This window comes from Anolis sagrei, chromosome 1 (assembly GCF_037176765.1).
Source record: "Anolis sagrei isolate rAnoSag1 chromosome 1, rAnoSag1.mat, whole genome shotgun sequence".
Taxonomy (NCBI): domain Eukaryota; kingdom Metazoa; phylum Chordata; class Lepidosauria; order Squamata; family Dactyloidae; genus Anolis; species Anolis sagrei.
This window is the reverse complement of record NC_090021.1, coordinates 299,599,527-299,621,556: the sequence shown is the minus strand read 5'-3', so window position 1 is coordinate 299,621,556 and position 22,030 is coordinate 299,599,527. Positions and strand designations below refer to the sequence as shown.

Here is a 22,030-nt window from a genome sequence, read left to right as displayed (position 1 = left end):
CCTCTGTCAGCTTCAGCTCCCATGTGGGGACATGAAAAAGCCTCCCACAAGGATGGTAAAACATCAAAACATCCAGGCACCCACGGGGCAATGTCCTTGCAGATGGCCAATTCTCTCACACCAGAAGCGACTTGTCGTTTCTCAAGTCGCTTCTGACACGGAAAAGAAAGACCTTGGAGAGCTCCTCTAGGGCTCCTGCAAATCTTGGATAACTTATAAAACTAACTGCAAATTTACCATAATATTGAGATTGGAGCCACTAAGCTGGCACTGAATTCTGTTGCTCTTGAAGGATCAGCCCCACAGCTCCAATGTCCTCTTGGATGTGGTCTAATACCAAGCAAGCATGTAGCAGCAGTGATTTTGCATACTGGCCTTGGAATGTATACTGATATTGTACTTTGCTAATAATATAATATATTGTATGAAAATATATATTGTAAGCCGCTCTGAGTCCCCTTCGGGGTGAGAAGGGCGGCATATAAGCGCCGTAAATAAATAATAAATAAATAAATGTAAGTTTAGATTTTCATATGTTTGTCACATACTGTATACATCAACTATGAATACTCTACACTCGCTCTGGATTTTGACAGTAAAATAAATAAATAAATGTTGCCAGATATTATTTGGCTGTCTCTCTCCTAATTTTGTTGAGCTTGTTGGCTTCTGATTCTGTTTTTATTTCTCTTTGTTCTGATGTCCTGGCCTTTTTTTTTTTTTTTGAGTATCACTAATGTACTTTTGTTTGTTATTTTTTTTAGTATTATATTATATTGCTTTTTTGTATGCTACCTTGTGTGCCTTTTAAAATCAAATGTAATGTAAATTTATATTAACATATAATACATTTACAGTATTTTTTATTCCATATCAATTTTAATTTATAATCTAGGAGAGGAGAAATGAAAAATATTAAAGCAATGCTTTAACAGTCCTTCTATTTAAATTCCTCCAGTATTTTGGTATAGACTGTGTTCTAGGACCCTATGTGTTGCAGAAAAAGAATTTCTGCCCTTTTTAATTTGCAAATCTATTAAAATTATAGAAAATATAAGCTGAAAAGATAAGTTGCTGCACACCATATTTTTTTTAAAATTAACCTTTTCTTTGCTATTTTAAGGAATCTATAGAGATTTTAAAATTTCCATTATTATCTTAAGCATTACTAAACTAACTAAAGTTTTCCATTTAAGATAGTGAAATGGTAAGGCAAACATGGTTTTAAAAGATCGTGTTTATGGTGTTCAAATATATAGATTCTGTTATTTTTAGAAAACCCTCTTTATTCCTAAATTATCTTTTAAACAGCTTGTGAACACATGCTAGCTTGTGATTGTGACCAGAAACAATTATGCAAAAGTATAAATAATAAAAGTGCTCCTCTCGTCTCATGTGTCTTACAGCAGTCAACAACCATGCTTCTTGCATCATACATTTTTGGTGTTTGGGTAAAAGAATAACTATATTGCATTTTCTACCAGGTTCTTATATCTCATGTTTGGCTGAGACTGAACCATTATAGCATGAAATGAATTATATGCAACCTTTTCTTTTCTTTTTTCTGCTTTTGTCAAATATGTGCGGAATATTGCAGCATGAAACATCTCCTGACTGCATCCTCAGACTCAAGACTTTAGATTTATATAAAATTTGCATATTTGTTTTTTGAGCCATCAGTGTGACCTGAAATATGTAGTGACATCCCCACTTTTCATCTTAAGGGTATAGTAAATAGTTAAAGAGTAGATGTCTCTAACATGTACCTTCAGAATAAATTCTATTAACATTCACTCAAGCATGACAGTCAGTGTATATCAGATATACTGCATTATAGTTGACTTGGTGCAAACCCATAATACATGGCATATTTTACTTACAATTTTTTTTGTATTAAAGAACTAAAATTATTAAAAGACAAGAGGCAAGCAAGGAATAAAAAAATCAACAGACATGGAAAATACTATGCCCCCGCATAATAGTATAAGTAGCTTGTTTGAAATGTATGTAAGTGAATTGAATGAAAGAGATATTTGTGCTTCAAATTAGAAATCAGACAGACAGCATACTTCAAGACACAAAAAGTACACACAACTCACAAACAGTAATAAAAATGCAAATACCCCAAGCAGCTCCCATTTTTCATTAATTGAATCCACTTTTTCAAGGAGATCGTTGGGTAGTGACACACCACTTCTCTTGAAAGCTTCAACTTTACCCAGAAGTTCCATCTTTTTGGGGTGTCTGATTGACATCTCTACACTGTACCTCTAAAATAAAAAAACAAACAAATTAGCAATAAGACAAATAAATATATTTTTTTAAAAATCAATTATTTAATTGTTTGACATTTGAGTGACTCTGGAGAGAGAATGGTGATCATTCAATTTACACTAGGGAGAATTCAATGGAAAGGTTCTTTAGGAGTAGAATCTAATGTTACCTTGTGATCCAAATTTCTTGGAGAAAGCTGATATTGTTATTCCAGTACTTTCCAACCTCAATTTATCTCTTTGGATCCAAAGAGAAATTTTACATACAAAAAAGACCCTAGTCTTTTTTTTTATGCCTAGGAGCTATTTATAAAAAATACTTTGATCACCAGATCTATCTCTGAAAGTACATCAGCTTCAGAAGTAGCTGACCATGTTGCATGAGAGAGAAGGGCATGCTGCTTGAAAAACTCAAACCCAACTCAAACCTTTGTATAGACAAAACTAGTTGTGAAGTTCTTTGTTACCTGGATGTAATTGGATCAAATGAAAAACCAAAGGTGGGCCTTTTAGAGTAGACCAGGCATTTAATCTGCAGAACGTGGCCTTTGTATTTTTGATCACACTCTAAGGGTGCATCTACACTGTAGAATTGATGTTTTTTGGCAAGCCACCTGTCAATTATCGTTAGGTTCCCTGGTTCCACCCCTTTTTTTGGGTTTTGGAGGTAATAGGAGCCATTTTGGGTTAGTCCACACAGAGAAGCCTTTCATGCAGGACATAAAACTAAGAGCTCCTGTAGAAAGCTTCAGCTTCTACAGCTTGGCCGGGGAGAAAAGGCTCTACAGCTTGGCCGGGGAGATATACAGCCTTATAGCTTGGCCGGGGTTATACAGCCCTACAGCTTCTTTGCTGAGGGACTTCAGCCAGCCATCACCGAAACCTGAACTCCTTTTCCCCTGGAAGTCTACAAAGCTCTGCTTGGTAAGGGTCACTTGCGGAAGCCAGAAGCAGTTGGTACCGGGTGCAGGGGCTGCACACCAACAGAGGCAAAGACAGACTGCCCAGATTAGAAGTTAAGGATTTCCCCTTTAGTTACAGTTATGAAGATAGTGCCTGTTCCCTGTGGACAAGATTGAGAGAGAGCCAATAGACTGTTAAGAAAGCCTTAAAGTACCTGTTTGTTTTCAATAATAAAGAAATTTGTTGAACCTTTAAGCAATCTAAAGACTCTGTTTTAAGGAAATACAAAGGCCTTTAATCTGAGGCATCCCCGGCATCCCGTTGGGCACACAGAATTTATGTCCTGTCTACAGTTTTATGCACAGGCGCAGCGTGCAACAGCACACATAGCATTGAACCAGGACAGCTAAAGTAGTATGAAACTGCATTTATTCTATAGCGTAAATACCCCTCAAAGAAAAGGTAAGATCCAATTGTTGTCATTTGTTTATTTACATTTTATTCCTCCCTTCCTAACTGTCCAAGGAGGCTAACAATAAAAGGAAGCATTTAAAATAAAATATAGAGAGTATCACAAAAGCAACAGATTTTAAATCAGGCAAAAATATAAACATGTCAAAATCAAGGAATTGAAACCATTTACAAGAATAAAAGAATACACTAACAGCCACCACTTCACAATACAAATAAACAGGTAACCAAGAGTCAACAAGTTCTGCTGGAAAGGGAAAGTCTCCCTACAGTGAGCAGCCACCAGAAGAAGGGGATGCTGCACAACTGGAATATAACTATCCAGAAAGACAATCTTAAGGTTCCAGATTTTTGTGTGTATGTGTCAGTAGTGGCTTGAGAAACTGCAAGTCACTTCAGGTTTCAGAGAATTAACCATCTGCAAGGATGTTGCTCAGGGGACCTCCCAGATGTTTTGATGTTTTGCCATCCTTGTGAGAGGCTTCTCTCATGTTCCTGCATGGGGAGCTGGAGCTGACAGAGGGAGCTCATCCATGATCTCCTTGGATTCGAACCTCCAACCTGTCAGTCTTCAGTCCTGCTGGCACAAAAGTTTAACCCATTGCACCAGATAAATGGACAGATGAGATGAAATAAACAAGACAGTCAATGCTCTCTTCATTATCTCTCTTAAAGGTAGCATGGGTAATTTCAGCAATCTTCTTCCTGCTGTGAGAAAGTCTTCAAAAACCTCACAGTTTTCAAAGGCTATTTGCAATTTGATTCTTTTTCTGTGGAAAATTCACCCATGTTTGTTTTGTATGGAAACCAGCATTTTCTGCATGGATAATAATATTTCAATGCAGAAATACTAATGCCTGCTGTTTTCTCTGCAAATCTACCACATGCAATTTTTGTTTTGCAGAACAAATCTACAATTACAACTTTTTTTTTGGGTCCAAAATTAATATATTTTCTGTGCAGGATTTGCTGTTTTCTGCACAAATTAAGCTTGTATGAATTTTGTGCAAAGAAGTGCTGAACTGCAAGGATTCCTGTCATGATTTTTTGACATTTGCAAAAGCATGCTTTAATTTTTTTAAAGATTTATGGATATCCCTTCCATCCACAGTAAGTGGGAAGGGCCATTTTTATGTTGTGAGTGTTTTCTCTCTCCCTCTCCCTCTCCCTCTCCCTCTCCCTCTCCCTCTCCCTCTCCCTCTCCCTCTCCCTCTCCCTCTCCCTCTCCCTCTCCCTCTCCCTCTCCCTCTCTCTCTCCCTCTCCCTCTCCCTCTCCCTCCCCCCCTCTCTCTCTCTCTCTCACACACACACTTTACCATACATATGGTTACAAAAGAGGATTGTGTAGTGCTGGGGCCCTGTGGGAACATCTCGAGTTATAGTTGCTTTGCACCAATTCTGGGTATACTCACTGCCCATGGGAAGGACTGGATATTCATGAATGCAGAGTTTATTCCTACTGCAATTAAAAATGCTATTCTTTTTCAGAAAATAGAATGGAAATAATTTCTTTAATGGAATAAAGTATATGTACACATTCAGGAGTATTATTAGAGTTGAGGCGACATGATTCTCTATTCTCCTTATCCAAAGTAGTGCCCTCCCGATGTGTTGACTTGCAATTGGCCTGGATGGAATGATGGAAGTTATAGTTTATACAGCTGGAGGGCCCCAAATTCAAAATGGACATCCTATTGTGTGTAAACGTGGTTTTCTTTATTGCCAAAACTAGTGCTGTTAATCAGAGCCAACCTACTTTGGATGAGAATCTATATGGTCCTTTTGATGTTTGAAACTCCATCACTGTACATATGCTAGATCTCCGAGATGGTGATCCCTCCCTTTCATCTCTCAGTTGTTTATTTTGAAATTGCACCTAAGTACCATGCAACTGTCTTTACAGAGCAAGGGGAAAAACATGATGTGAGAAGGTATTGGATACTTCTTTGCATAACATCTGAGAAAGTCTGACAAGTTCAGGGTGGTTCCACACAGGGCTTTAATCTATGCCCAATCGGGTTTCTTAAACCCAATTGGGCCTGCATTGAAGTCCACACCCCAACATCTGTGCTTCCTGGGGGGGCTGTCCAGAAAGTCTGGCAGGGCACCCGCACAGAACCCCCCCCCCCCCCAGAAAATTATTTTAAAAAGGAAATAACATACCCGTCTGCCATTAGCATGATGCCAGAGCTCTCCTGGCATGTAGAAATAATGTACCAGATGAAAGGGGGGGCAGGAGTGATTTTCCTCCCCCTCTTCTCCTGGTGTATCATTTCTATGCACCAGGGGAGCTCCTGCAGCACGGAAATGTCAGCTAGGTAAGTTATTCTCTTTTTAAAATGCTTTTCTGGGGGTTTGGGGGGCTGTCTTGGGGTTTCTAGGCTCCAGGAGCCCAAAAATCACGAGACAGCTGTGTGGATTGGGACTGAAGTCGCACACCACGATCCCTGGGTCTTTCCAGCCGTCAGATTACTTTAGGACAAAGCTGAGTTTTTCTGCTTTGTCCAGAAGGAATATGTTTTTTCCTGAGGCATCATTTGGACCCTCCAGGTGAAAACGCAGGTGCTCACTCATCTTAGGCGCTGTCTGGATGTGCCCTCAGTGTCTCTATCTATGTTTTTCTCTTTCTACCATACATCCCTTTATTCTTCCAGTAGTTTTAAAAAGGCTGGAGAAACTGTGCCAACATGTACTTTTTATTTGGGTACTACTATGAAGCATAATTATCCAAAAAGCATTTAAAAGGCTTACATAAATCAAGTGAAGCTATTAGTAAATTGCATGCTAAACATTATGGTTTCTTTCCTTCAAACTCAGAGAAGAAAGCTACTCTCATGTTCCTGTTGCAAGGGAGGAGGAAAAAAAATTAAAATTAGGGCAAGTATAACAAAGTCAAAGTAGACTAAAGAATGTTTAAAACATGGGTGCTCTTGCCAGATCCATGAACATGTACACTGACAAAACAAAACAAAAATACAATTGAAGAGTACTTAACAGAAAACAGGAAAGGTGTGAAATCACTGTTTCAGCTAATAGATCCTCGGAATTTGCATGAATATGTTTGCATATTGTTAGTTTCATATTTTAATCTTTCATTTGCACTGCACATGAACATCATTTATATTTTGCCAACTTCAAATATTAGTCATTTGTGGATCACAGAGCAAAATGTTTTAAATGAGGTGATTTAAAGCATTTCTCATTATTAATGAACAGTGATCAGGTGTTGGTGTATCCAAAACAAGCATGAATATGCATAACAGGCAAGCCAGGGATTGTCTGGATTTATAACTGAAACTTGTCTTTTTGATATGTGAAAAGGAACAAGAAGCTGTAGTTTCTAAAAATTTGCATTAACAAGAGGCAATCAAGTTTGGAATTATGGGACTGGATCACACAGCAGATAACCATTTTCCTTGGCTAAAATTGCCAACAAGTATGCTTGTTGGCTCTATATGATTGCCTTTTCAGCTGGAAAGGTTGACTAGGAGAGATTACAATCTGCTTTATGTAATCTGATTTCTATTTAAAGATGATATAGCTGAAAAGGATTTACATATTTATTTCCATAAGTATGCATAATATCAAGAGAAATCCGAGTCTATTTCAGCTAGGCACTGAAATCCAGTTGGTTTTATGTCTTTTAGGGTTTTTTCCCCTTTCTTTCTCCGACCGAGTGGATTAATAGACTAAGGGAGTCCTCTAGCTGTCTGAAACTGTTGTGGGTTTGGCTAGTGAATATTTTTCACCATTGATAGACTGGATTCAACCTCTTCTGGCTGCAAAAGATTGAGTCGACACTCTTGATTTGGGGAAGAACTATCCAAAAGAGGTAATGTGCTCCCTAGTCATAACACTCTAGTTATCATAAATACTTAATGCTTGTCATTTATTTTTTGTGGCAAGCAAACTGGTTTTTGGTAGGCTTTTAGTACAGAGGCCCAGTCACAGATTATTATATTTTTTAAAGATAAAAAACAATATGTTCTGCTTCCTATATGCTGTCTGTCTCTGTCGCTCACTACATAACCTGCTGTATAAACAGCACGATGAAAGATTCTGATTGATTTAAAATGCATTATACAGTGACAGGGAAAGCTGCCAAAATACATTTAATTGCACTAGGTACTGGTCATTAAAAGAACAGTCAGTATTGTTTCAAGGTATAGGAATTAAAGTTAAGTTATTTGAATATGAGAAACATTACCTACTGCACTGCAGAGCTAGAGTTCTGCATGGTATTGCTAATGCTTTCCCCCCACTTTACCCATCAAACAGCTACACTTTCAGACAAAATTAGCTACCCAGCTCTATCAGTAACGCACAACCCCAGTCTAGTAGGACTCCTTTATCCTGGGGTGAGAAGATAATTTAATCTTCATATTCATTCTACCCTCAGCATTAAGTGAGCAAAGGCTGCTCCATTGTGGCAGGCTGCGAATGTTATGATATAGATTACTATTCAATCACCAAAAATGAGATTAAGAAATTCTAAAAGTCTCAAGATTTTCCCTTCCTTTCTCCTCTTTCCCTCCATTCAACAATAGCTGCAATAAATAAAATGATTAATATTTCATGTTCTATTGCACTTGCCTGGGAGAAAAAGAAACACACACACATACACATATATAAAACACACATAATGTGACACCATATTAGCCACTACTTTCAGGAATTAAGAAATATACGGCTGTGTGTATCTATATGAACAAACGGGGAGTGCTTTCATTTTTTTTAATTTACTTGAGAAAGAGCAAGAAATGCTATTGAAGCTGAGGAATTTTAACCCCTCCCCATCCCCTTTCCCTCCTTCCATGTATTCCCTTCCTCGTTTTGAAAACAATGTCGTTTAAAGATGTGTCACTTATTCATATTGGCTGTGATTATTTTTAAATGTTGTTTTCCCTAGTTTGTGGGAACATAACTAAGGCATTTAGAAAAGATTATCCAGAGAAACTTCTGCTGCATGTTTCCTGAAGTTTTCTACTTTTCTTTCAAAGTGTGTGTGTGTGTGTGTGTGTGAAAAATCACACTCCAAATTTCTGTCCAAATAGATCCTGGGACAATGCCTTGAAACAGCATTAATTGTCACCATGGAAACCAGAAGAATAAGCCATTTTGAAACTGGCCTAGAAGGCCCTCATTGAGCAACTAAAACATCCCTCCGCCCTTCCTTCAGTGTTAAGGAACAAGATGCCTAGTCACTGAGAGGTCAAAGAAAGAAATCATCATTAAAGATCCGTAGATGTCCAATGCGTGGTAAACAACAACAATAACAGCAATGACAATAAGTGCCACGACAATAGCTGGAACAAAACATCAGTACTTGTTTAATAATGTAGTGAGACTTGATTGCATATGCTTTTGGAAAGAGAAACATCATCCAAAAGAAAGGAAGAGAGAAAAGGAGAGAGGGAGAGAGAGAAAGAAAGAAAGAAGATGAGGGCCAAGATACATATTCCCTCCCTGGAGCGAAACGTTAGGGCAATATTATGCGGCCCTTGCTCCTAAAGCTCCCTGGGAATTCTGTTGTTGTAATAAAACTTCAGAAGAGGAAAGGGAGGGGTGGCGGAGGCTGCATGATGGAATTCAAAATAATGCTCGAAAAGCACACAGAGAGATTAAGACATCCATTGTAAGACTTTTGTATGGTGCTTCTGTTGGTTATAGTGAAAAGAGACCAGACATACTGAACGCACAGCAGAGCTATGGCTGTAAAAGGAGAGGAGAATTAAACCAATGGACATTTCTCTGCGGCTGGAAACGAGTCATGTTATTTGGAGAGTTCTTCCTCTTTTTTTGACATGTTCACCCAATGTGTTTTATAATGATCGTATTAATCTATTAATTTTAGGAAGTAAGAAATATGCTTGTGACTCACCTAAATCAGCACTGGAAAAAAAACCAAAAAAACAGGGCACTCTCCTTTAGGAAAATAATGGTTGCTTGTAAATATAAATATATTCTAGATAAATATGCATACGCACAGTTCATTTGCAAAGGATTCCTCTCTATCCAGAGCAAAAAGCCTATGGCTCTGTGGATATAATACTCTGCAATTATACTCACATGTGTTCATTGCAAGAAAAGCACACCCACATATGCTTATTTCGGTATTTTGTCTATCAGCCATCTATGTAGATACTCAAGCCGTGTTTTCTGGCTAGTGTTTGTGCTCTTCATGCCTAGGCTTCATGGTGGCCCCTTAGGAAGCCCATGCCTAATGCCATTCATTGGTGAACAAAGCCTCTTTTTATTCCAAAGTCCAGGGTCCAAAGCTCAGCTGTATACATGCAGAGTGAAGGAATCTGCCAGACTACCCTTCACAACGGCTCTTAGACATCCACCTTTTCCCTTATACTAAAGTGAGACATTTTACAAACAATTCAGAGGCTTGGTTATATTTCATACACAGTCGAAACAACCAGAACGCCTGGGCAGCGTTCAGGTCCTCAGATTAGTGTTTTGTCTAGACAAATAGCAGCCATTAATTCTTGCAAACTTCCTACATTCTCTTACTATCAACTTATGGCAAATAATTGCACAGGAAAATTATAAAAACTCCTACAGTTGTCCTTGTAAATTAATAATAAGTTTTCTTGATTGGGATAAATTTGCTGCTGAGCCTTGGAAAAAAATTAAAAAGTGCAATGTCATTTAAAATTGCCGGAACTCACACAGCAAATTACATCTGAGGCTAAGAATTCGTTTTCTTCTTCTAGCTTATTCCATTCACATGATCTAGAAATCACATTACTTTGTCCATGTATTGTTAATTGGACATAGATTGCATTATTTTTAATATAAATCAAACTACCAATATTAAAATGAATTGCAAATCCCCTAACAGAGGATCATAAAACAATCTTTTTAAAAGTATCTCTCATTAATAATTTAATTCCAATTATATCATTCTGAAAACTCAAGGAGAAGACCAGTAACTTATTCCTGCTAGGTCTTTCTTGTGAACAAATAACAACAACAATAATAATAATAATAATAACTCACAATTTTATTAACATAATAAAACTAAAACTCTGTTGGTCCACAACTGTAAAACAAAAATTGATTTTGTTTCAAGAATTCCAGATAGAACATAATATATATAAATTACTCATTCCTTGTGTGTCTCTCTCCCCCCCCCCCCCCCCCCCCGCTTTCTGTCACTGATACAGTTTTATGGAAGACATGCTTTAATAACTTTGTGGACTCATTTGTGTCCATAATAAAATAGAGTGTTTATACCAATTGCTCTGCTTTTGTGAAGGAAGGTGATCTAAACTATTTAATTTTTTTACTGTAACTGTAATATCTTTGTGCCCTTTAATGAGTTTATATTAAATATTTAATACTGTTTAGGGCATATCCAGTACCACCAAAAACAGTTATATTCCCAGCAGTCCCACTGTTTCAGGCAGAAGGCTTGATTGATCCTCCTAGCCTGAATTGAGTAGAATGAAAAGAAGCAGTTGGAAAATAGCTGCAATCATTTAATGCAGATGACCTCTGACAGGCTCACAGCTCTTCTATCTGAACAGAAATTTGCATGGGGTCTCTGTGCAGAGGAACAATGTAACCTAAATGGTAGACAATCTTTATTCTAATGAAGTGGGTGTCAAGGTCAATGTAAAACTGCAATGATAAATGGTGCACCACTAGGCAAGAGAAGTTGCATAGGCATTGTACTGCTTTCACGTTAATTGAAGGCTGAAAATGCACAGACTGAAAGCGCAGGACTCTTCTCACCATATAATGTGCTCATGCAAAAAATGTTTTCTTCAAGCAGAACTCCGGACCACTGTTATGAATCTTATTGCCACACCAGCAGCAATGTAAATGTAATGGGTTTAAGCCCAAAAGCAGGAGCGAGGGGGTGAGGGTGGGTTTGGAGCAGGAGTTGTTATTTGGATGCTTTTATTTCCAGACTAACAACTTCAACAATCCTCTCGGAGTGCCAAAAGAATAACAAGTCTCCAGACACCTCATGTAATTCCCATGAACCTTTTGCTATTTAGTAGATCTGTCTTTAATTAGTTCCAAACAAGCAGCCCCTTAGACAACTCTTCATTAGAAACCATTCCTTCTGAAATCACTGTACAGCCTCCACCTCCTCCCACCCCAGTTGTACTCCAATGTTATTATTTTTCCCTAGGTTCTAAGTTTCCTTGTTAGTATACAGTTAACAACTCCAGGTGTCTTTTGTTCTGAATAAGAATTAGACCAGTAAAACTGGGTTTTGTTATGCAAGGGCTGGCATGCCTGGAGTGGGAACTAAACTACAATCTGTTATTGTGGCTTTGTCAAAATGGCAGCTCAGCAATAATTATGGCACTTCATCAGTCAATCAAGTAATTTGTAGAAAGCAGTACATTTGGTCCTATAAAAACGAGAAAGACAGTAAGCTGCTTTTAAAAAATCCTTAACAGCTTAAGCCTGTTACGGGTATATTGCTGTTCGCTAATATACTCATTAGAAGCCAGAAATTCAAACTTCACCTATTCAAATAGGAAATGCTATCAAATATACAATCATCAAAAAGGTTCATACAGCAATTTTCAAATGTATGTAATACAATGCGCTGTCAATCTATTTTCAAGCCCCCCCCCCCCCTCGCCTTCAACATAACCCTCAGATAGTTGCATTTAATTTACACAATATCTTCAAAAATTTCAAGCTGATTTTCTATTCATTTCAGATGTTGGATAATGTGACTTAAGAAAACACACAAGCACAAAGCAAATACTGAACAGAATTTCTTAACACATGTAATTCATTACTCATGAAAGAAGTTCAAATAAGGCAACAGAAATTGCCTCTAAAAGACTACACATTTACCTGTTGTTGGTAAATTCTATTCTTTTGAACTTAAAGTTTTTTAAAATAATAACAAGGGTTATTTGTTTATTTATTAATCTATTTTAGTTTAAACATTTATATCTCTTTAACAAAGTTCTTAGTTATAACATGCCACTAAAAATCATGAGCATAACTTTTAACATTAAGCAATTTTATTGTGATTGCTGTCTCAGCCACTCTTACAACAACCCTGCAGAACAGCCCTGTGTAATTTCCTTCACATTGGAGAGAGAGTTAATTCAGCTAAAACTGTGAGATAATATCTTGTCAAAGATAGTTAGCCAGTGTTTCTTTGTTGAGACTTGAACTAATGACATCTAAACACACAGTCTTTCATTTTTTAGGATCTGGGTAGCATACAACAGCACGAGTATGATCTACGTATTTACTCACAGGTAAGTCTATTTGTTTCAATGGCACTTGCTCTGAGTAAATGCAATTCAATTCCACCTGTCCTTCTTAGTGCCTTAGTTTCAGTGATGTCTGTATGTGCTTCATATACAGAAATCAATTTTCACAATACTGCAATCAAGAGAATATACTCTTCAATATGAAAAAATATATTGTATAGGAAAATGTTACTGATGAAACTGTTTAAAAAACTGTACAGCTTCATCTGTGTGTGATTTGTCAGGTCTGAAGCTTTGACGTGCCCAAGGGGCAGACCCCAGCGGGGAGTAGGCTGCAGAGCTAAATAGCTGTGAAAGAAGTCTTAATGTAGGATGGAATTCAAGCTAACCTTGACATGACCTCAGGAAAAATATGCAAAAAGTAAAATGAATGCACTCTGCAAGATACATCCTAATTTTGTGACCAGACTGGTTAGTTTCGCAAACATAACTGAGACGTTAAAAAGCAAAATAAAAAATGAGGCAAGGAATTCAGAGCAAAAACTTAAGCAGGCATGATGTGTACAGTGAAGGCATGTGAGCAATTTGGAAGCGCTCCAGATAAAAACCAACGCTGAACAATATTGTTGTCAGCCTGTCTATTCAGGAAAATTGTGGGTTTTTTTAGGTTGCATATAAATGACACAAAGCCAAGATTACATCATTGCATTACAAAGTCTGTTGTGGCTTTTAGCTGAAACAAGCCTCATGGATCTACTGGCTAATGTTGGTTATTCAGCAACACGCTCTCCAAAATGTTTTCAACCAGTCATATTACTAGAAATACAGATTTTAATGAAATCTCTTTTTTTCACTCTTGATTTATTCTGGAGGCTGTATAGTTAAAGCAAATAAGACAACTTCAATCTGTATCAAGATGTATTATCTTGATCTAGTTTAGATATATTTCTAGCCTGCGTTGTTCTCTTTGTTCAATAAGGTAGGAACAAATCTATCCTAGGTAAAAAGACAACAATTGACTAATTCATTAGAGAGATGGAAATTATAATTAACTGTGCTATTAGCTTCAGGATTTGGTTGTAACAAATTGACGTCTGTGCCAAAAGAAATATTTATAGGAAGATAAAGCCAAAATACCATGGTTTGTTTCTTAGTTTATGATAAGACTCTTGGAAAACTGAAATACTGAACGAGGCTGTGGATGTGCCGCTGTGGAGGAAGTAATGGCTTACCCATTGTGTACAAGCACGGCTACTTGGCATTGACATATGCAAGTTTGGTGGCTGAATGAATGTGCCTCCATGCTCCATGTGAATTGCTGCCAGGAAGCAGTACCTGTAACCATGGATATAGTGGATCAAAGGTTATTTCCTCTGTGCAGTTACCCCCACAGTCATACTGTGGGAGTAATTTGAAGCAGACAAGCCCAGAGACTTACGACAGTAGCTGCGTTGGCCCGTTACAATAACTATCATAAAGTCAATGTAACTATAGGTTTATCAGTAGAGATGCATGTCAGAGACACTGTCATGCTTTAGTTACAATGATACAAACCACAGATTGTGCCACTGCAGCTAGCAAAAGATGTCAGAGAAGTTCACATAAGGTTTGAAGGCTGTCCTTATTTATTTATATTGCTTTGCAGTGGGAAGGTAAAACTCACACTGGGTGAATTGCTTATTCACAGACAAATCTGTCTTCTGTTTTCTTCTCTGCATTACTGACGATCACACTTTCACTTAAGTTGGACAGGAGGAGCAGAAAGCGTGGGAAAGGCAATTTAAGCTTCACATATGAAAATTTTCTCAGAAGATCAAACGGTTAAGATTTCACAAATCTTTGCATTTTGTATTAATTTACTGGAAATATTACTACCAAACAATATTACTTCTGTTTTTCACCCATTACATAGGCTGATTTTGCATGTTTCAAGCACATACAAAAAAATCCCCTATACCTTATTCAAATTGCCTGCATACATTTGCATGGGTTATGCAAATTTATGTATTTCTTAACATAGTTGATGCACAAAGAAAAAAAGAATATTTTTCATTGAAAAATCAATAATATGTGCAACCCGAACCACAATTCTGAGCAGTGAACTCTACTCCTTTGTCAAACACTATTATGTCAACTGGATGACTGCTCAGGAATAGTGACCATGTAAATCACTTTATTGACAGTTTACCTGAATCATTTGTAGCACCATGGCCAAATAGCATATTTGAATTCAATGCTATGGAGTAAATTATGGATTGTGCACTTGTTCTTGTTTAAGATACCAGAATTATAACAAACTGAATTTTTCTTACATTTAACAGTTTGTTGTAAGTATTGAAGCTCAAAGTGTCCAAACAAATAGAATCCCTTGAATAAGACTTTCAAACATAATCCAGATGTTTGGCTTTCAGCTGCATTCACATTTGCAGAAACATGAAACCTATGAGAAGTGAAATGGATCCATATGCATTGCATTAGTGGCTTTTTACCACTAAATTAAAAATGTCAATATCTGTTCTTCCAAAGTAGAAAATGATTTAGACTCAAGTGGGATATGATATGATACACATCTTAACATTTAGAAGTGATCAGAGCATTTAGCATCAGATACCTGGTTTTCTCACTGCCTCACATCCCAAGATTTTTTGCATCAAGGCATGGTACCAGAATGTCCTGGCACAGCTAGGAAATGTATCCTCTTACGTTGGCGTTCAATTTATGGGGCAAACCACAGGCCAAATGTGGACACAACACGTTATTACTCAAATATTTATGCTATAGCAGACTGTTCAACCACTCATGACATACCCAGGTGATACAATCTGCTACACTATAATTGCAGCAGAACAAAATATTTTCACATCTATCTATGATGGAATATCAACAAAGAACTTTTTTTTGCCAAAATCTCAACTTAGTGGAACCAGAAAAGGGGCCTTTTCAGTGATTGTATTTAAATTCAAATACCCCTTTTCCAATTTTCCATCTATTTCCAATGGTTTTCTACCAAAAGTGTGAAGCCCTTCCTTTTTACATCTATGTTCCTTGATGATTTTAGAGAACCTTTGGTGGCAGAATTTTACTGCTTTTCTTATGGTTACATCTTTCTCATTTTTCATCTCCTGTTTCTTCTTTTGAGTACTTGTATCGAATGTATTTTAATTTCTGCCTCTCTCTTTTTCTTTCCTGCCTCCTTCCCTCCCTTCCCCTCTCAATATACACAAAGACACACTATTTTTGTTCTCTGCTTTGGGTTTAATGAAAACACAGATAAGACAGGTGGTAGATATATAGGAAGAAAGATACTGACCATCACAAGAAGGTGAACAATATGTAGCAATACCAATAAAATATAATAAGAAAAAAGAAGTGAGATTAAAAAAAAATAAAACAGGCTGGCTAGTTTAACATGACTGGAAAAGCAGAAGAGTTTTGACATGGTGCTAAAATGAATGTAAATGTGGCATCAGCGAATCACTAGTGAAGGAAAACTATACAAATAACAAATAAACTTCATTCCTTAATTGTATAAAAGCCAGAACCTAACCTGAAAGAAAAAGCCTGCCCAGAAATCTTCAGACTTTCTAATATAATGAGAAGTTTCTTTCAAGTATTTATTTTTTAAATAAATTATGTTTCAAAGCAGTTCGTTTTTTCTACCCCAAGTTTAGATGACTTCCTTTGAAGTTGATCAGTCCCTGTCTTGAGGCTTGTCTACATGGGCTCATTCTGAGTTGGCTTCTGGATGTCTTTAAGACATTATACCAGGCTAATCCAGTTTTGCCTCACTTCAGAAAAAAGTTGAGGGGTGCTCTGGAGCTTTCTGGAAATACAGAACTATCCCATAGTTTTGGGGAAGTGTGGACAGCTGGATTAGCTTTGATTTTGAACAGTCCATGGTCCACAAATGATCAGTACAAAGCCAAAGGGATGGATTACCCCCATCTTGCCACTGTCACTGATCCCAACTATCTGCAGAAATTCTAGTTATTGTGGGAACCCCATTCTGACATGAGCAGTGGCACCTGCTTGATTAAGACAAAGGGGGGACAGATCAGGAGGAGAGATTCAAGGCAGAGCAGAGGCAGTTCATGGATCTGCAGCTGCAGCAGCAGCAAGTTTACTCTGAATTATATTGTTGATCCTCCTGCAGCTTCTGAAAGTTGAATAGGAGAACTGCTGGTGCTGGACTTAAGTTCAGTGTGCCTGGGATACAACAGGTTAAGAATAGCAGCATCACAAACAATTCCAAGCAGGAAACAATGAGACAGAAAAATAAAAATAATGTTGAAAGAGGTGGATTCACTATGTCAATACCTTTTGATTAAACAAACTGAGCAGATATCAGTATGATGTTTGCATTTATTCAAAACCTGAATGAGCCACTGTACAAGGGCTTGGGTCTATTTCTTTTCTCCAACTATGCCTCCAGTGCCACCATGGGTCATATTACTGTCAGGGTCCCAAATCTTTATTGGATTTCTTTCAAAAAATACAACTGGAAATGATACTGAAAGCAATATCAGGCAAGAGGTCCAATGAAAATAGAAGTGTTTTGGGTGGTGAAGGGTTGTGAAGGACTTTATATGTTCAGCAGTGGAACTCTCTGCCCTGGATTGCCCTCTGTCGGGGGTGCTTTGAATGCAATTCTCCTGCTTCTTGGCAGGCGATTGGATTGGATAGCCCCTGAGGTCTCTTCCAACTCTATGATTCTATGATTCTATGAATGTTGAGTTTTCTGAATGTGTTTCAGGTGCAAATTTATTTGGGGTTGGGAGGCTGAGATATTGTGTGATAGGGGATGGAAACTTCAAGAGGCACAAAAGTGGGATTCAGGACTTGATCTCAGTTATATAGCAAAGTGATTTGAATTTGAATAACAGTCCAGTGGAGTCACACCTGTTCATTTGCTTTAAGCATCTGACATATGTTTGGTTCAAATCACACCCCCCCCCCCCCCCCAATTTATCTTATGTCAATAGTCACTAAGATTGAGAATGTGTTGTTTGGCAAACAGACATAGTTTTAGGAAGTAAGTTCCTATCTACCCTTTCTGTGGGTTATTTAGAAGTAAAGTACTGGAAAATATACTTGCAGCCCCATATGTAATGAACCATCTTGGTTCCACCCTTTGCATACATGTTTCAGAAAGTTCCAAGATACAACAGGAGGAAAATACATCCTGTTACTGATGCAACATTTTACAAACAAAACATATCACACTATCCAATCAAAATTAAGCACTTTGGAAGTTCCATTAATTAGAAACAACAGAAATTCAAGAGTACAATTAACATTCTAAATGAAATCAATGAGCCTTCAAAGTGTTCAGTTTTAAGTGGATCATACCCCCAATTTCAAAAATATCACAAGGGATGACATTTGTGAAATAAATGAATGGAGTGTTGACTCCACCTTTGCCTGTATTGATTTCTTTCAGTAATTGTGTAAAAATAAAAAAAGCATTCCTATTCATTATATTCTCTTAAGTCTGAACTTGTCTGAACTTAATTTTTTTTATTCCAAGCAACAATAGGATGGCAAATCTTATTCTTCAGTAAGTGTGCTGAAGTGTGGATTCTAAAAATTAAAGTATTACATGGTGTAATCCTACATGTCTACTTAGAAATAACTCCCGCTGGTTTCAAAGGGTCTTGCTTTTAGTCAAATTATTAGGGCTGCATTGTTAGACTGTAGTCCTACACAATGGGAGCAAGTTCCACTAAGCTCAATAGTACTTGGCCTGAGAAGAGATATATAGGATTGCACTGTCAGATTTTCAGTAAGGGTTATAGTATAAAGTATTAATATGGCATACATTTAAAAATGAGAGCAAGATATAAATATTTCAGGAGAATTGAGAGTACTTTGTACATTAATAGGCCACACTGGTAATACACTGACCCTATTAAATGTAATTTTTCAGGCCAATGGTGATTGGCATTAGATACTGACATTTGAAGAATTGCCATTATATTGATTTTGTTCTTTGCATTTTAAATAATCGGCTGGACAAAGTGACACCGGCAGACGTTTGCTGTCATTTGGTAAAGCAATTAAGCACTTAAGAAAAAAGCTAGAATATTTAAACTATGCAATAATCTTCAAGGATATTGTTCTGCAGTTTGCAGTTTTGCAGCTCTTAATTCAACAGACAGATAATTTCCATTAGTAGAACAAGTTCAGAAAAGGACCATAGATCCTGAATGGTGTGTGCAAATTCCATTTTATCACACTCAGGAAGAAATTCCAGCAGGCAACAGTCACTTTAATAAATATTGTTGTATTCTGAAACTTTTAGGACTTGGGAAGAAGTACAATGCACATTGCAGTGTTGGAGGCCACCTGGTGGTCAAATGAATCAATTAAACTTGAAAGCGACAAGAAAATATTGCTCAGTAGCCATGAATTCAAGTATACACATGCAAGAATGTAACAATTGGACTGTATAAAGAATGTAGAAACAAATTATACATGTAGACTCAAATATGGACATGCACATAAAGTTTCTGTAAGGCAACATATGCTGTTACATGAATAAACCAAGAAATCTGATGAGGTTTATGAAGGATACAGTCAACATTCTCTAAATATTGCATTTACTTGGGTTGTGCAATGACATTACAGATGACACTGAAGGTCGCTGGAGATATCCCAGAATTGTATAGATCTGGAAAAGCTTTCCAAAGGTCAGAAAACACAAGAAAATGCTATGACCAAGGAATTAGTAAGATCTAAAGTTTTCTTAAACAGCATTTGGAAAAACGGGCAATGTCAGTGCACACAGCTTTTCTTACTCTTGCCTTACAAAGTGTCCCTGAAAAATTCCCTCCTCTGACATGTTTTAAATACAAGGTGGACTACTGCCTTGACAGTTGCTCACCTAAGTGACTTCTAGCTACTAATTTTTAACTATTTTTATTGTTTTCCTCTTTCTGGTTTTAATTGAGAATCATGTCTCATAGTGCTTTGAATATCGGACTAGCACTCTGGAGATAAGGGTCTAAGTCCATACTTGACTAAGGAAAGACAATGGATGACCTTGAGCAAGTCACACTCTCTCAGCTTAAGAGGAAGACAATGGTATACCCTCTCTGAACAAATTTTGGCAAGAAAGAATGATGGTAGGTTTGCCTTAGGGCAGGGGTGTCCAAACATTTTTAAGCCAAGGACCAGTTCACAGTCCCTCAGCCTGTTGGGGGACCAGACTATAGTTTGAAAACAAACATGAATGCATTGCTATGCACACTGCATCTGTCTTTTTTTGTGCAAAAAAACCCCATGAAAGAATACAATATATAAAACAAAGAACAATTTTAACTAATGTAAACATACTAGTCTTTCAAGGGAAGTGTGGGCCTGCTTTTGGCTGATGAGAGAGTCAAGTTAATTAGGATTGTTGTTGTTGTGTGCCTTCAAGTCATTTCAGGCAGTGGCATATCTTGCCTCAGAGTCTGGTGGAGTCTCCTTCTCTGGAGGTTTTTCAGCAGAGGCAACATGCATCTGTCAGGAGGATTTTGATTGTGGCAGGGGAGTTATATTTGTCACCTGGCTTTCCCCTTTTCTTCCCAAAGGGAGGAGTCACAGCAAAGGGTAGCCTTTTTGGGAAAACATTGGGCGGTGGAATGGGACAACTGTGCGCTGGAGAAGGAAGGGAGGAAGCAAAGGCAGGCAGGCACTTGGGCATCAGGGCCCGCCCTTCCCATACATGCAGCAGCAATGACTGCAGCAGTAGCTGCAGTGAGTGCCTGGGGCAAGCAGGTCAATTGGGGAGCCTTCTTTTTGCAAATAATTTTATCAAATTGTGGGGGAAGAGAGAGACAGAGACAAGGGGCTATTGGGATGGGAGCCTCCCAAAAAGAAGGTTATGCACAATTGGGGCAAAGGGACTCAAGAGGCTGCCATCTCTCTCTTTCCTCTCGAGGAACCTACATTTTTCATGGCCCTGATTCCCAAGAAGGGAGGGAAGGAGGGAGGGAAGCCTGGAGAAAGGGCCATTGGAAATTTGAACAGGGTCAGCAATTGGCCCCCGGGCTGGACTTTGGACATGCCTGCTTTTGAGTCATCATGCTCTTCAACATACGGGTCCTTCGGGCGACATCTCCTTTTGTTTATTTAGGGGGCGAGGGCAGAGTGAGCGGAAGGCGCTTTTCGTTCCGGGCTTTTCGTTCCCAAAAAGGAAACGTCAAAAGGGGATTTTCCAAAGCACATAAACATGTCTGGGTTCCTTGAGAACATGAGATGCTCAGAATGTGTTGACTGGGGAGAAAAACGAAACACAATCGCATCTATTGCCGCTGGGGTCCTGTTTTTTACAGGTTGGTGGATCATCATAGATGCAGCTGTTAAATATCCAGATTCGAAGCAATTCAACCATTCATACCATGCATGTGGAATTATAGCGACAGTTGCATTCCTAATGATCAATGCAGTCTCCAATGGACAAGTGCACGGAGATAGTTACAGTGAAGGCTGCCTTGAGCAAACAGGTGCTCGCATCTGGCTGTTCATCGGGTTCATGTTGGCTTGAGTAATCATAAATCAGAAACAATTTGGAGGCACACCATCACCACTCATTGTATTCAATCAACCCAAATCAGTGAAAATTATCTAACATAAAGATGTAGGGTGTTGCTTGCACAACTGATGTGCATTTACTTATAAATCTATATCTTAATTGTGATGTCCTCTAGGGTTTAATCGAAGATTTGGTTGAGAAGTACCTGTTCATGCTAATTGAGAAGCACATCTTCTCTGGGATTGGACTAATGTACAACTAGATCAGACCACTGATTTTCCCACTGTGAAACTCCTTGTCTCGTTTCCACATTTTGAATGCTTATTGATATGGATGACAGCAGGATGGGATATATTCTTGAAAAGATCACAGCCCTTATTATCCTAATATGATGATTAGCATGTTTTCATGGCTGAATTTTTGATATCAGGTACCACTTTAATTAGAATAGAACATGCATCAATGATTGTTAGATGAAATACTTGTGAAACAACTTTAACTCCCATACCTGGAGAAAGACAGAACGTAAAACAAACAAATAAACAATCTCAAACAATGCTTGCAAAGCTTCTGCTATCATTTAAATCTTTCTTTTCTTCTTTTATGTATTATTTTTAGAACCTCTTTACACTGGGCATTTTTGCTCCTTTTAATCACGG

The 22,030-nt window shown here is 37.8% G+C and overlaps 1 protein-coding gene across 7 annotated transcripts in view; it reads right to left on the bottom strand.

The window, feature by feature from the left end:
• Positions 1-22,030, bottom strand: part of AKAP6 (A-kinase anchoring protein 6) — a 314,103-nt gene that overhangs the window by 59,388 nt on the left and 232,685 nt on the right. For all 7 annotated transcript variants that reach the window (XM_067462875.1, XM_067462873.1, XM_067462874.1 and 4 more), the window contains one exon: positions 2,124-2,270. In XM_067462875.1, coding sequence (XP_067318976.1) covers positions 2,124-2,270 — 147 coding nt within the window. The remainder of the gene's footprint in view (positions 1-2,123; positions 2,271-22,030) is intronic.